Source organism: Bos indicus x Bos taurus, chromosome 8, assembly GCF_003369695.1.
Source record: "Bos indicus x Bos taurus breed Angus x Brahman F1 hybrid chromosome 8, Bos_hybrid_MaternalHap_v2.0, whole genome shotgun sequence".
Classification (NCBI taxonomy): domain Eukaryota; kingdom Metazoa; phylum Chordata; class Mammalia; order Artiodactyla; family Bovidae; genus Bos; species Bos indicus x Bos taurus.
In genome coordinates this window covers 40420091-40435251 of record NC_040083.1, presented here as the reverse complement: position 1 = coordinate 40435251, position 15161 = coordinate 40420091, and the positions used below count along the sequence as shown (strand labels likewise).

The following is a 15161-nucleotide window of genomic DNA, read 5'->3' as shown; positions in this document are numbered from 1 at the left end:
TAAGATGGAAATGGGCTGTTTATTAAATCCCCAGGGAAAGGTTCCAATAAAGATTATAAATCCATGACTTTTTAACAAGCTGGAATCAAGATTGCCGGGAGAAATATCAATAACCTCAGATATGCAGATGACACCACCCTTATGGCAGAAAGTGAAGAGGAACTCAAAAGCCTCTTGATGAAAGTGAAAGTGGAGAGTGAAAAAGTTGGCTTAAAGCTCAACATTCAGAAAACTAAGATCATGGCATCCGGTCCCACCACTTCATGGGAAATAGATGGGGAAACAGTGGAAACAGTGGCAGACTTTATTTTTGGGGGCTCCAAAATCACTGCAGATGGTGATCGCAGCCACGAAATTAAAAGATGCTTACTCTTTGGAAGAAAAGTTATGACCAACCTAGATAGCATATTCAAAAGCAGAGACATTACTTTGCCAACAAAGGTTCGTCTAGTCAAGGCTATGGTTTTTCCTGTGGTCATGTATGGATGTGAGAGTTGGACTGTGAAGAAGGCTGAGCACTGAAGAATTGATGCTTTTGAACTGTGGTGTTGGAGAAGACTCTTGAGAGTCCCTTGGACTGCAAGGAGATCCAACCAGTCCATTCTGAAGGAGATCAGCCCTGGGTGTTCTTTGGAAGGAATGATGCTAAAGCTGAAACTCCAGTACTTTGGCCACCTCATGCGAAGAGTTGACTCATTGGAAAAGACTCTAATGCTGGGAGGGATTGGGGGCAGGAGGAGAAGGGGATGACAGAGGATGAGATGGCTGGATGGCATCACTGACTCGATGGACGTGAGTCTGGGTGAACTCCGGGAGTTGGTGATGGACAGGGAGGCCTGGCGTGCAGCGATTCATGGGGTCGCAAAGAGTCAGACACGACTGAGCAACTGAACTGAACTGAAGTGAGGTAGGAATTCAACTCTGAAATCAGAGATGATGAGAGTCAGAGTAGAAGCCAGATAGGAGCAGCTAAGTTCACTAGGAAAGAACATGATTGGAGTCCAAGAAGCAAAACTCAGACAGCAACTAGAAACAATGTCATGAAAGTGAATCTAGAGCAGCCTTGAAACTCAGGTAGGAAAATTAAGGCCCCAGGAAGGCAGCTGTAACTTCCAATGAATCAACGGTTACTGTTAGAGAAGCATTAATGGTTCAAGATGTGGCCAGGGCACCTGAACGGGCAGATAATCCTCTGACATTATGGAGGAAGACACTTCATATAAGCCAGTCTTTGGAGTCAGTGCTGTTGGTGGCTCAGAATGGGTCAATTCCACATATCCTTTTTATACAATGCCTGCAATATACTCCCTTATTACTGTTAATAGCAAAACATGACAAGTAATATTGAGCTAATGCAGTGATGGCCTTCACTTCGGGGTTTTATGCTCTTCTTAACATTTATTTTCAGTGCTCTAACAAATGTTAAAAAAAAAAAAGAAAGAAATTTCACCGTGACTACAAACACCTTGAAAATGTCCACTTTCTTTTTTCTTTATTCTTCACGTGAAAGAGATATAACTACCTCTTCCTCGTCTCTCTTTCCTTGGAAGGTAAATTCAGTTGGAGCAGAAAGGCAAAACTGCGGACCCTGAAGTTTGGCCCAAAGCATCCTAATCACAGAAGCTACTAGCTCCTCATTCCAAAATTCTATCCTGAATTCTCCATCTTGCCATCCATCTACCTCCTAAGACTTGGTTGGGGTATACTACAAAGTAGGGCCAACCTTTCCTTCCCACACCCCATGTGAATGCCAACAAAATAAAATAACATGCGAGATAGGAGAAATAATAGTATAAAGACAATCCTAGGCTTTACCCAGTGAGAACACAACTGTTGATACAATCATCCAGCTTCACTACCTTCTCCACCTCCCTAAAGGGTATGGAATTGTTTTTGTCCACTCACAAAAATATTTTTACAGCAAAAACCTGTGCATATTATAAAACCAAATAATTCAGCTTAATCTTGCATGGAAAAGCAACATGAAGACAAGGGAATAAGCAGATATGGAAAACTAAAGCACCAAATTAGGTGGCCTGCAAACATACAGTCATTAATTTTAGCTGCATACATACAAATGTGCCCTGTGCTGGCTGGGAATCAGAATTTAATTTTCTTCAGTTGGGTGGTTATAAGATCTCATTCTTAACCAAAATATGAGCAGTACAATTATAGTTCTGGTGTGGGAGGACACACAATATCTACCTATAGGGTCTCTGTAATAAGCAACAGAAATAGATACTACAGGGTAATTTCCCCCCACTATTTGACTCAGTTTTATTATCTTTGTAATTATTTAACTGTAAGTACCAGAGTAGCATTATCCCACTTATCATTATAAATACACAGCATGTCAGCAATATCATAAAATCACCTTTTGTGGACAGGTTTCTATCACAGTTTTCACACGATAAATTCGCTTCATTTTTTTAGTACTTTTTAAATTTCAGCTTCACTGAGGTATAATTGATATGTAAAATTGTAAGCTATTTAAAGTGTACATCATGGTAATTAGCTACATGTATACATTGTGAAAAGATTCCTCTCATCCAGTTAATTAGGGGCAATTCTTATTGTAACTCCCACCAGTCAAAATTCAGATCATGCTTTGCTAGAAGTCAAATTCCCACACTTTATGATACAGAACAATGGCTTTCAAAGTATGGTCCCTGGGCAAGTAGCACCTAGTGTCGCCTGAGAACTTGCTAGGAAAAAGAAAAAATCTAGTTCTTGTGACTCACTTAGACCTACTAAATCAGAAATTCTGGGGGTGGAACTCAGCAGTCTATTTTCATAGGTCTTTCAGGTGATGTGACATGTACTAAAGGACAAGCTCAGGAGCAGGGGACCAAAGCTGGAAATTGAAGCTATCAGGGCCTACAACACAGAAGGATGAGGCCTGAGCCTACCCTCAACGGAGTCAATGCAATCTGTGGACGAACCACAGACCCAAGAGGTGTTACAAAAACAATGCAAGATTTTGACAGCAGTTCAGAGTAACATCACAGAGACTTGCCAGTGACTTTACTGCTGAATGTTTCCCTTTAAATCCTTTCTAACCCCAGCATCTACCTCCTTCTTGGTACTGGGCCATTAGTGTTGCTCCAACACCAATTCCCAATAGTTCTGTCCTTTCTTCAACTCTTGTCACTTCTAAGCAAAGGAGTGCTTTTGAGATAATGCAAGTAATAACTATTGCATTTTTTATAAAGCAATATGCTTCTTAAGGACTTGTATATAGATCATGTTATTTGATCTTCACAATTCTCCTATAAAGTTTAACCTATTGGGAACAATTCTAATACAGTCCTTGACCTAACAACCACTTTTTGAGACTAGACGATATGAGGCACATTTATATAAAACTATTTCTAGCCCCTACAACTCTGCAAGCTGTCCCAAGATAGCAAATATCCTCAACTCAAGAATGTAGAAAATGCATTAAGACATATGCCATAACATTACATTAAAATGAAACCTTAACTATTTCATGAAGTATGCTAAATACTCTATGGATTTAATATGGTACTAGTTATTACAAAAAGTGATGGTATTGCAAGAGAGAAGCCTTCATTTTTTCAGTACTCCAAGAAGGGAAGGGACTGTATCCTCAGCATCTTTGGGGATTGGTTCCAGGACCCTCACAAATACCAAAATCCCTGGATGCTGAAGTCCTTCAGTATCCTCAAATTCTGCATCTGCAAATATGGAGGATCAACTGCTATGACTTCAGAAATTTCTGCACTAAGAAACTCTTGTATTTTCCTCCTGTAGTCCCCTATGATATCTGAACATTTGCTTTTTCTCCTGAAAAATCTATAAAGTTACATTCAAAATTGGGATAATTCAATAGGACTTATAGGCTCTAAAACATAAATATTTAATAATCCAATAGAAGTAGTATCAATAAAATCCCCTCATTCTTGTAGATTTCCTGGTTCAGTTGTATTAGCTCTTCACCTAATGGGTGGACTGTGGGACTCAAATATCACAAGCACACTGGCCTCTATGATGTTTTCAGGTTAATGGCATTTGCAAAGACCATGTTTTATTGAGTCTATAGTACAATTTTAGTTTGGAGGGAGCTGTAATTTTTACAATCACTCATAGGACAGATCTTCTTCCACAGAGCATGTTTTATTCGTGAATGGACTCTCGCCAAGACCAGGCAGTGGTCCAGGCTGTCCATGATATTGAGGACTCACTAACTGTAGGCTTATCTACTTTATTAGTTCACTGAGGGAGCTGATGAGAAGATCTACACAGGCTTTTAGCCTTGAATGTGGCATTCACACCTTGATCTACTGGCTATAAAATACTTCTCCCTCAGATTACCACATAAACCACCTAAATTTACAGGCTGGCCTGGGGCTTTATCTATTTGGGTTACAGAACTTCTGAACAAAAGCACAGAAATATAAGGAGCCATCCTTGAGAATTACTCATCACTGCCCTGGCCTCCCTGTTAGATCACAAAATTAATCTCACGTTAACCCAGGAGCAGGCCTGGGGAGCCCTGGGATTTTCAGAATAGAAGACAAGTAAACAATTCAATTTAAAATCTTTCTCAGTGTGGCCTCAAGTGATTTTTTGGCTGCTTTAACCTGGGGCAATATTGTCTTCCAAAGAAATAAAAGTCTTACTGTGCAATCCTTTCCAATCAAACTTAGTCTTATCAACTGAAAAGTTTGTTTCAATAAGGGAAGCCAATATGTTAGGAAACTTGCAAGACTTGTATGTATCATAACTGCCATCTTCCCTGTTCACCTTAATGCTCTGCAAACTACTCCTGTCTTGGAATCTTATAAATCATTCTCTACTAGCCACTAAAAATTTCCATTTCAAAACCATGATTTCTTCAAACCACAAGTCCCCAGACATTGTGGCTTCTAAAAAATCATGATGTTCATGCTAAACTATTTTGATCCCTTGCCCATATACACTCAACAGGTTTCCATCAAAATATTTTATGATAAATCAATTTATTAGCACTTATAGGTATACGTTCTTGATAATCTTTAAAAAATGTTTTCTTGATTTTGTGTAATAGAATGTTAAGGGAATAACTCCAAATCCCTTTGCCATTTAACCAAGTCTTAATCTTCATCAAAATATCTTAACATTTCAGATTTTACATTGAACTAATTGATGAACAGTTTCCTTTTCCTTTGGTATTTTTTTGCTATTTGTCTTCTTTCCATAGATCTTTAGCATAGGTTTGAAACTGGTGTGAACATACACTCCTGGCAAGTAAATTTCTAGAACTATAAAAGGAAGGCTTCAGATTTTTGTGATTTAGTTTTTCCACTTGCCTTGTTCTGCTCTGGGTTTGTTGCCTTCTCAGCAAAACACAGAATATAATCAGTTTTTTTTTTTTTTTTTTAAGTCAAGAACAAAGAAAGTAAAATAGAATCTGAGGGAAGCAGGAATAAAGAAAGAAGCAGGGCAGATAAACTTTCATAGCTATAAGCTAACTGGAGAAGTAAAATTCTAGGAACAAAGTTAAGCAAGATGGCCCTCTGCCTGTCCCCAATATTCCCAGAGTCATAGAAAATCTGAGTCATTGTGAAGATGCTCTGTTGACGCTGTGGTAACCTAGGCTCCTTGTCCACTCTGGCAGCTCGCCTGCCACAGTTAGAGGCTCAAAACTAAGAGCTCTTTTTGAAGATCAAATGCAGAAAAGCATCACAAACAAAAAGAGGAATTCTGTTTGGAATGACAGAGCCATTTTAAAAAGCTTTAACAATACTACCAGACATCCAAAACCACACAAGACAAATGTGACTCCTGAGTTTTGAAAGTGAGTCATATACTGCATGCCACATACAGCAAAGGTACTAATGTTTTTCATAGACAAAGATAGCATGGCTTCCCAAACCCATTTCCAGGAGGTTTAAACTCAACAAGGCTAGCCCCTCACCATAAACTATTTATATTGGATGTTGGGCCATTTTTCAATTGATTTCTGTTTAATTTTGTCTCTTTAATTGTTGGGTTCCAGGTATTTAATAAGATTATGGATTTATGGACTGAATAAGTAGGGATATAGCCTAAAGGCTGTTTCAAACTGATTGTAATTTAATGTGTGAGAATAAATGTTCATATATCAAATGTTTGGCAAATCAAACAGACATATGTGCAAACAAAAGCTAGTCATGCTTTTTCATGTATATATCTAATACAAAATATTTGAGTGTTGATAACATTGTACACTGGCATATTTCATGTGTGTACCTGCACTCAAAACCTTTGTCAGACTTGGTCAGCCTTTCAAATAACCTTTCATCTAATTTCTTATGGTCTCAAAAGCTAAGGCTTTGTTTTCTCCAAGAGTAAGTACCCAAAGCAACTGATAAAGGGCCACCAACATTGGGACAACGTTGCATATATGGGATGTCTTGATGACTGGCCCTCTTAAAACATTTGCTTAATACTCTTTCCTGTGCCTTTGGATCAGTTGAGAACTGTCAAATTTAAAAAGTTATACAAGCATGGCTTTCTCCTGTTCCACTGTTATGCATCAGTAAATCCTTCATTCTTTATGGCTTATTAGTATGTTTAAAAAGAAAAAGCAATCTGCTGCCAAAACCTGGCGCTGGAACCAGATGGGGTGGGAGTAGAATTTATAATTCACAGAAAACAGAAAATTCCCATTGTCTGGAGTGTGGAGTTGTGGGATTTTTGCTTTCATATTCATAGCATATGAAGCACAGTAAGAGCTTTCCATATATGAAGACTATAACCAACCACGTTTGTACCAGTACATCACTATTATACAGAGTGGAAAATGCACAAAAGCCCAGGCTAACAAAGTAAATGAAAAAAAAAATATCCTTATTGAATAATAATCCTTTCTCATTTTTCACTGCATACATAACATTTTTCTAAATATAGAGTCATCTATTATTCAAACCTAGGCAGAAGGAAGCTATTCTGGGAGTGCCATCCTATCCCTCCTCCCCCAATGGTTGACAAACACTAATGGACATTCTTACAAATTGATTTACTGATGTGATTTTTTTTTCTGAGAGATATGGGACTGGCTTCCTTTTGCAATGCAAAGACAACAATGACTGCTCCATTAAGAAATCCACAGGCAGCCTGTTACCTGCTTAAGGGGGAAAGACTTCCTTTGAGTCTCAATAAAGTTAATAAATTTAAGATACCTGGGAGGGTTGGGTACATTGAACTTTTGGCAGAAAGCTAGGACTAGAAGAGCTAATGTATTATTTTACTTTGTTTCTTTATGAGAAGAAACAGTCTGCTGACAAATCAGATGGGAAGGACAGGGGGGGGATAAATTGCAGTTTACTGATAAATACAGACGATCTTAGAAGCATTTTCATATATGCATTCCCTTTAACCAGAGTCAAGGGCCTAGACAAGGACAGTTGATGTGGTTGGGTCTGCCTTTGCTGAAGTTGCTGATATTACCTGGATAGAGGTCAGGCCCGGGCTCTGGGGAGCATCCCACCGCCCTATCGACAGCGTCTCTTGGGGAGGTGGAGGGCTGCAGGGGCTGCACCGTGAGGCAGTCTGTGAGCAGGTCGGAATGGAGCTCTGCACTGGACCGCAGCTAAGAGAAGGAGAAAACAGAAGACAGATGGAAAAGGAAGGCTATTCCTCAGAATACTTTTTTCTGGAAAGGATATCATGCCCTAAGGTTCATGCACAAATATTTATCAAGTAACAACTACAGGTTAGGCACTGGACTTAGAGAGTCAATACAAGGGTCAGCTTTCCAATTCTAATAACACCTGGCAGGTGTTTCAGGAAAAATGTGGCTAGAGGCAGATTGTACTTCAGGCCTTGATATTTCCACTTCTGGGAACCAACTTCCTATTATGTTTTCTTTGATTTGCTCTGTATCTAATCAGAACTTGTAGTGATATCAAAAACAAACTCAAGTATATTTAGTCCATATTGTAAAGTGTTTTTAAAATACAGAGATAAAATAAGATGAAAATATCTTAGAGATAATTAAGAATGCCCACTGAGATTTGACACCTATAGATTTTTTGGAACATGATAACAAGAAAAACCAACGTCATTACAAGCAATAAACTATCCCAACAGTAAGGTACATAAAAAAATTAGACTTCATTTTATCACAATAACACAATAAATTCTTTATATATTAAAGAGTCATAAAATATCAGAATAAAGTATAGATACAAAGTTATGTGATTTATTTATGAAAAAGAATTTTGTAAGTGTAATCTGAATGGAAAAAAATCACAATGGAAGATTTAGTTATATAAAAATACCAACCTCTGTTTGTCTAAAAACATAGTATCTTTAAAAATCTAGACATATATTTGTCACAGATATTACAAATAGTTATCATCTTCTGTCCTCTTTAAACATATATATTCTCTGTTTAAAGGGAATATATAAGTTGATTTTGCCTTCATCAAGATAAAACTAACCCTTTAGATATAGGACTTGAGTATACTTACTCATTCAACAATTATTTAATGAGCATTAGACACTCTCTCGGAGAAGGCAATGGCACCCCACTCCAGTACTCTTGCCTGGAAAATCCAACGGATGGAGGAGCCTGGTAGGCTGCAGTCCATGGGGTCGCTAAGAGTCAGACACAACTGAGCGACTTCACTTTGACTTTTCACTTTCATGCATTGGAGAAGGAAATGGCAACCCACTCCAGTGTTCTTGCCTGGAGAATCCCAGGGACGGGGGAGCCTGGTGGGCTGCCGTCTACAGGGTTGCACAGAGTCAGACACGACTGAAGCGACTTAGCAGCAGCAGCAGCAGACACTCTCTAGGCTCTAGAGATACTGTCTTATGGAACTTACACTCTAGAGGGGAAGCAGATGATGAACAAATAAAATATATAACACAGCAGATAGTGAGAAATGCTATAGAGAAGAGTGATAGAAGAAATACAATGAGTTAGAGACAAGTGATGGCAACCTGAGATAGGGGGGTCAGAGAAAGTCTATTGGAGATGGCACTGGCAAAAAGCCTTGAGAGAAGTGAGGGAGTGAGCCCTGCAGACATATGGAGGAAGAACTTGCTTGCCCTGTGGTGTGTCTGGATTATGTGACGAACAGTAAGGCAGGAGTGGAGGGAGTCTTGGGCCCGGAGTAGAGAAACAGGAAAAAGCCGAGGTATAAGTGGGGGAAAGAGGGAACAGGCTTAGTGTCCCTCTCTTTCTTCCTCTCAGATGAGTAGATTAGAAAAGGGCCTCCCACATCATTTAAAGCTTCGAAACACGCCCAGTCTAGAAATTATCAAATGAGTGAAGGAGGAAGTAGACAGCAGGATCTCCTGCGAAGGGACCAATTCACTGTGCAGTACTTCACATGAACAAAAATTTAAAAAAAAGAGAAACAAAAATGAAAATAAACCTAAAAAATATTCAGCACAATTGCAAAGAAATAAATGCAATGCTATAACTTTTAAAAAATTTATCAAATTATCAAAACTTTACAAAAGAGGTAGTTGTAGTGAAGGTAGAGTGAGAGAAGCATCCTAAAACACTGTTGGTTGGAGTGTACATTGTTACAAACTTTCCACATGATTTGGAGGATTACTTTCTTAAGACTCATAATTGAAATTATTTGTTCTTAGAATTTCTTAAGGAAATAGCCAGAAAAGTGAACAAAGATTTATATTCTTTATATTCACCATTCTAGTGAGACACAGCACTGCTGCTGCTGCTGCTGCTGCTGCTAAGTCGCTTCAGTCGTGTCCGACTCTGTGCGACCCCACAGACGGCAGCCCACCAGGCTCCCCCGTCCCTGGGATTCTCCAGGCAAGAACACTGGAGTGGGTTGCCATTTCCTTCTCCAATGCATGAAAGTGAAAAGTCAAAGTGAAGTCGCTCAGTCGTGTCCGACCCTCAGCGACCCCATGGACTGCCGCCTCCCAGGCTCCTCCGTCCCTGGGATTTTCCAGGCAAGAGTACTGGAGTGGGGTGCCATTGCCTTCTCTGAGACACAGCACTATTTATAGCAATATTAAAAATTAGGAAAAATTACTTAAATGTCTAAGAAAGTGAAAGTGTCAGTCACTCAGTCATGTCCAACTCTTTGCAAGTCCATGGACTGTAGCCTGACAAGCTCCTCTGTCCATGGAATTCTTTGGGCAAGAATACTGGGGTGGGTAGCCATTCCCTTCTCCAGGGGATCTTCCCAACTCAGGGATCGAATCTTCTAAGCCACCAGGGAAGCCCTAATTCTTTACCTTCAAAGCCACCAGGGAAGCCCTAATTACAGCTGATAAATGACGCTACATCAATTTGATGGAATATTATGCAACCATTAGGATGATATTCATGAATACAAAGGCAAATCAAACTTATGTATACAAAGTGATAACAATTATGTTAAAACACAGCTAAAATACTGTAAGGAAATATAATTCAATATTAAAAATCGTTTTTGTCCTCAAGGCCGTATCATGAATTTATTTCCTCTGTTTTCTTTTTATTCTTTCCTCAGTTTTCCAAACATTCCAGTGATGTGCTGGAGCTGGCTTGCACCAATCTAAGAATGCCGATTGTGTCTACTTTTCCCAAACTTGCAATGACGTCATATTGATAGCATTTACACTATGAAACTGACAAATACTACAAACGGGCTTTCCCATGTGGAGAGCTGGTTGTTGCCAGCACAATGACTCTGATCAGAAAGAAAAACATACACACAGATACAAAACATCAGTAAGTTACTATTTAGAGAACAGTATTTCTTGGAACTGAAAAAGCTTTATGAAGAGACAAACACATGTCCAGCTCTTAGTCCAAGAATATGAAAATGGCACAGCGACCCTAAGTTTAGGGAAGCAGCATTTAACACATGTAGTGAACAAGACAATTATAATCTCCTTAGCTTTGCCACATTGGAATGTCTGCCCAAGATTATCTGAGTTAATGCCTAACTCTCTCAGGGCCTTTGGAAGGTATGTTTGATATTTTGGTACTAACCTAACACATGCCACGTAAGAAAAACTGGAAAAAAATCAAGCCTTAGAATGAGTTCTGGTGATCACTTCTAATTTATCTTTCATTGTTAAAATGTGATCTGGGGCCCACATGTTCTACTAAGAGTAGACATGAACATCTCTCTGCTTTCTATTACCAACTACTCTAGGGTTTTACAGACATGAGTATTGATGAGGTCTTTCCAAGGAATTTCACGGCCACGGTTACTTCTGGAGTTAAAGGCAGGCAATTCTTCACTAGCTACAACAAGTATTCATGTTTTCCAAGAGTGTGATTCCATACAACTTTGTGGTGAGAGTTAATTTGGTTTTCTCTGGGATTAGACATGGTTCTACAAAGTGCTTCTTAAATTGAACAAGCCTCAAGGACTTTTTCTTTTTTTTTTGCTTAAGGTCCTTGAAGACCTTATGCAAAATTTCCAAAGCAGGGCCATATGCTTAGAAATGCAGTAATGGTATTTAAGTTTAGTATCCTTCTCTCTCTCCCAGATTATTAGACAAAGAAAAGGACTTCCAGATCATTTAAGGTTCTTAAACATTCTCCACCCAGGAATTATCAAATGGGTAAGGTAGGAGGCACACAGAGCTATCTTTCCGTATATCTATATGGCACACAGAGGCTATCTTTCCATATATCTATATTATGGTTTTATATTTGGAGTGAGAAATCCAATTATTTATATAAAGCAGTATCTTATTAGCTCTCAAGAATATAAAAAAGATAGAGGAAACTTTTTCAATGGGGGATGGTCTCTAACTGTGAATCTCAAACCTGGACATGAAACTTTTTCAATGGGGGATGGCCTCTAACTGTGAATCTCAAACCTGGACATGCATCAGAATCACCTTTACGCTCCACTGCAGAACTGATGACTCAGTGGGTTTGCAGTTCATTTCTGTGAAGTTCCCAGGTCATGATGATGTTGTTGTCTGGGAACCACACTTTTGGAACCACCAGGAATCCTGATAAGAAGATGCTCTAAGAAAATGCCGATTAGAAGAGATGAGACTTTTCTGGTCATGAGAAGAGAAAATGAATTGCAGAAATAAGGGATTATAAAAACCAAGCTGACTTTATGACATGAACCTCATTTTATTTTCTTGGGCTCCAAAATCACTGTGAATGGTGACTGCAGCCATGAAATTAAAAGATGCTTGCTCCTTGGAAGAAAAACCATGACAGACCTGGACAGCATATTAAAAAGCAGAGACATCACTTTGCCAACCAAGGTCCATATACTTAAAGCTATGGTTTTTCCAGTAGACATGTATGTATGTGAGAGTTGGACCTGAAGAATTGATGCTTTTGAATTGTGGTGCTAGAGAAGACTCTTGAGAGTCCCTTGGACTGCAATGAGATCAAACCAGTCAATCCTAAAGGAAATCAACACTGAATATTCATTGGAAAGACTGACTGATGCTGAAGCTGAAGCTCCAATACTTCGGCCACATGATGGAAAGAGCAAACTCGTTGGAAAAAAAAAAACAAACCCTGATGCTGGGAAAGATTGAGGACAGGAGGAGAAGTGGGCGACAGAGGATGAGTTGGTTGGATGGTATCACCAACTTGATGGATATGAGTTTGAGCAAGCTCCGGGAGATAGTGAAGGACAGGGAAGCCTGGCATGCTGCTGTCTATAGGGTCACAAAGACTCAGACGTGACTTAGCAACTGAAAAACAACATGAGCCTCATGTAACCATTTCTCATTATGTTTCCCTTCAGATCTCCTAATAATAAATGGTTACATGAAGTTCATATCATGAGAACAATTTGGATTTTTATACTGTTGCGGGGATAAAAAGGGTTAAAAATGTGCACCCCAGTTTAATACTTGCCCTTACAGGACAGCAAGGACATGCCCTTTACGGAGCCTTTACTGTTCTTTACATACAAGAAACAAATATCCCCTCCTTTCATTTGGGACACCAGTCCTGAAAGGCAAAGACAAGAAGGCAAGAAGAGTTTCTGTGATGTGATTCCACCACATACCAAAGATAGGTATTTCTACAAGGCCTCAACAAAACCCTTTGCTCCTCTCAAGAGCACTGTTTCGCTGTCTTGGAAACGTCCCATTTATTATGCTGTTCATTCCTTTTGCCTGGAATGGCTTTCCCTCCTCCCAGTAGAATTTCTCTAAGACCCAATTTACGGCTCCCTCCTGAATGAATCCCCCTCTGACCAGGTCAGCCCACACAGGGCCTCCCATGGTATATGGAGAGCTGCAGAGTCTCGTCTCAACAACCTGCAACCGGATATATGTTTAAGGCTTTGTTTCTTGTTATGAGTTTAGTCTGCACTATTATGAAGTCCACAAGGACCTGGTTAGCTGACTGCCTTTCTAACTTTCAAAAGCCCATGGCACCTGGCAGGGTGGGACCAGCATCTGGGTACATCATTCAGTGCCAACTGGATTTGTAAGAATGAGACACAATATTTTATCTAAAGGATGCTACAATCTCTAGTGGTGTGTGGATGTGTTTAAAAAACACACTTGGTCATGTCTTAATTACCTCTCCTGAAGGAGAATTTTAAAAGATACAGCAAATGTGTGCATGTTAAGTCACTTCAGTTGTATCTGACTCTGTGTGACCCTATGAACTGTAGCCTGCCAGGTTCCTCTGTCTATGAGATTTTCCAGGCAAGAATACTGGAATAGGTTGCCATGTCCTCCTCCAGGGGATCATCCCGACCCAGGGATTGAACCCATGTCTCTTTTTTCTCCTGCATTGGCAGGTGGGTTCTTTACCACTAGCACCACCGGGGAAGCCCCAGAAGATACAGATCATAGTTACTATATGGGAAATGCTGCTGCTGCTCTGCCCAGATCCCTTCTGATCCCTTGGATTAGCTCTGAACTGCCCTGTCTCCTAACTTTACTGTGCCCACCCCCCAGCTTCTGCATACTTTACAGCTAACAGACACTGCCCCCCCCCAACCAATACACAAATGCGTGATCAACCAGTGCTTCTTAGCGCCAAAGTGGGACAAACTCGGAAGTGTAAATTATACTCCAGAGCTCCCAGTAGGGTCGTACATGTTTATAGCTTTAGCCCCTTCCTTCATGCCTCTCCTGTATTCTCCTGGGAGCAGTTCTTTAACAAATCACAGGCACCTGGATCTTTGGCTCACAGTCTGCTTCTGGGAGCACCCAACTTAGTAAATACCCACAAATCCTTTTTATTTGTCTCAGGAATTCAGAGAGCCAATCAGCAGCACTCATATATGCTCACACACACATACTGTTTCCTTTTCTTCAGCTCCTGCTCTGCTCACACACAGGTATAGTATAGTAACTATATGTTTAATGAAAGTAGGGTGTTCTGGGTTATTATCTCTCCTGTGTGCTCAGTCATGTCCAACTCTTTGCAACTCCATGGACTGTAGCCCCCCAGGCTCTTCTGTCCATGAAAATTTCCAGGTAAGAATACTGGAGTGGGTTGCCATTTCCTTCTTCAGGGGATCTTCCCGACCCAGGGATTGAACCCATGTCTCTAGCATCTCCTGCATCGGCAGGTGGATTCTTTACCACTGTGCCACCTGGGAAGCCCCTGGGGCATTATGGATGTTACTAAAAGCATAATTGTGGAGTCTAAATTAAAAACAAAACCCTAATTTACAAGAATAATTAGCATTCAAAAGAACCTCAGACATCACTAGGGCCAAACCTCTGTCTTACGTACTACTGCCCTATAGCAACCCCAGTAGATGGCTCTCAGACTCTGTTTGATTCCCTATGGTAACAGGCAACTTCCTTACCTTGGCAGTTAGCTTTCATTTCAGATAGTACCAACTATCAGGAGTTTTATTTCATACTCAGTCCTGATCTAGCCCTCAGCAACCTATTAGGATTGCATGTGTCCTTCTCTTCATAGGGGGCTCCCTGGTAGCTCAGATGGTAAAGAATCTGCCTGCAGTGCAGGAGACCCAGGTTCAACCCCATGGAGAGAGGAGCCTGGTGAGCTACAGTCTCAAAGAGTAGGAGACGACTGAGTGACTAATACTTTCACTCTTTCACACTTTCTCTTTGTAAACCTGCAGTAAGGTTCACGGACATACTAGGAAGAAAAGAGACATCTCTGAGTCTCAGAAACCAACCTGTGAATCTTTGAGTGTTAATAATCCTGATCATTAATGACCCATTTTAGGGCTTAATTTCTTGGCCTATCCAGGTACAAGTAAACAAACTGGCTC

General features: G+C 40.1%; 1 protein-coding gene across 4 annotated transcripts in view; it reads right to left on the bottom strand.

Annotated features, from left to right (window-relative positions):
* GLIS3 (GLIS family zinc finger 3) overlaps window positions 1–15161 on the bottom strand; it is a 505466-nt gene that overhangs the window by 71363 nt on the left and 418942 nt on the right. For all 4 annotated transcript variants that reach the window (XM_027549365.1, XM_027549366.1, XM_027549363.1 and 1 more), the window contains one exon: window positions 7435–7576. In XM_027549365.1, coding sequence (XP_027405166.1) covers window positions 7435–7576 — 142 coding nt within the window. The remainder of the gene's footprint in view (window positions 1–7434; window positions 7577–15161) is intronic.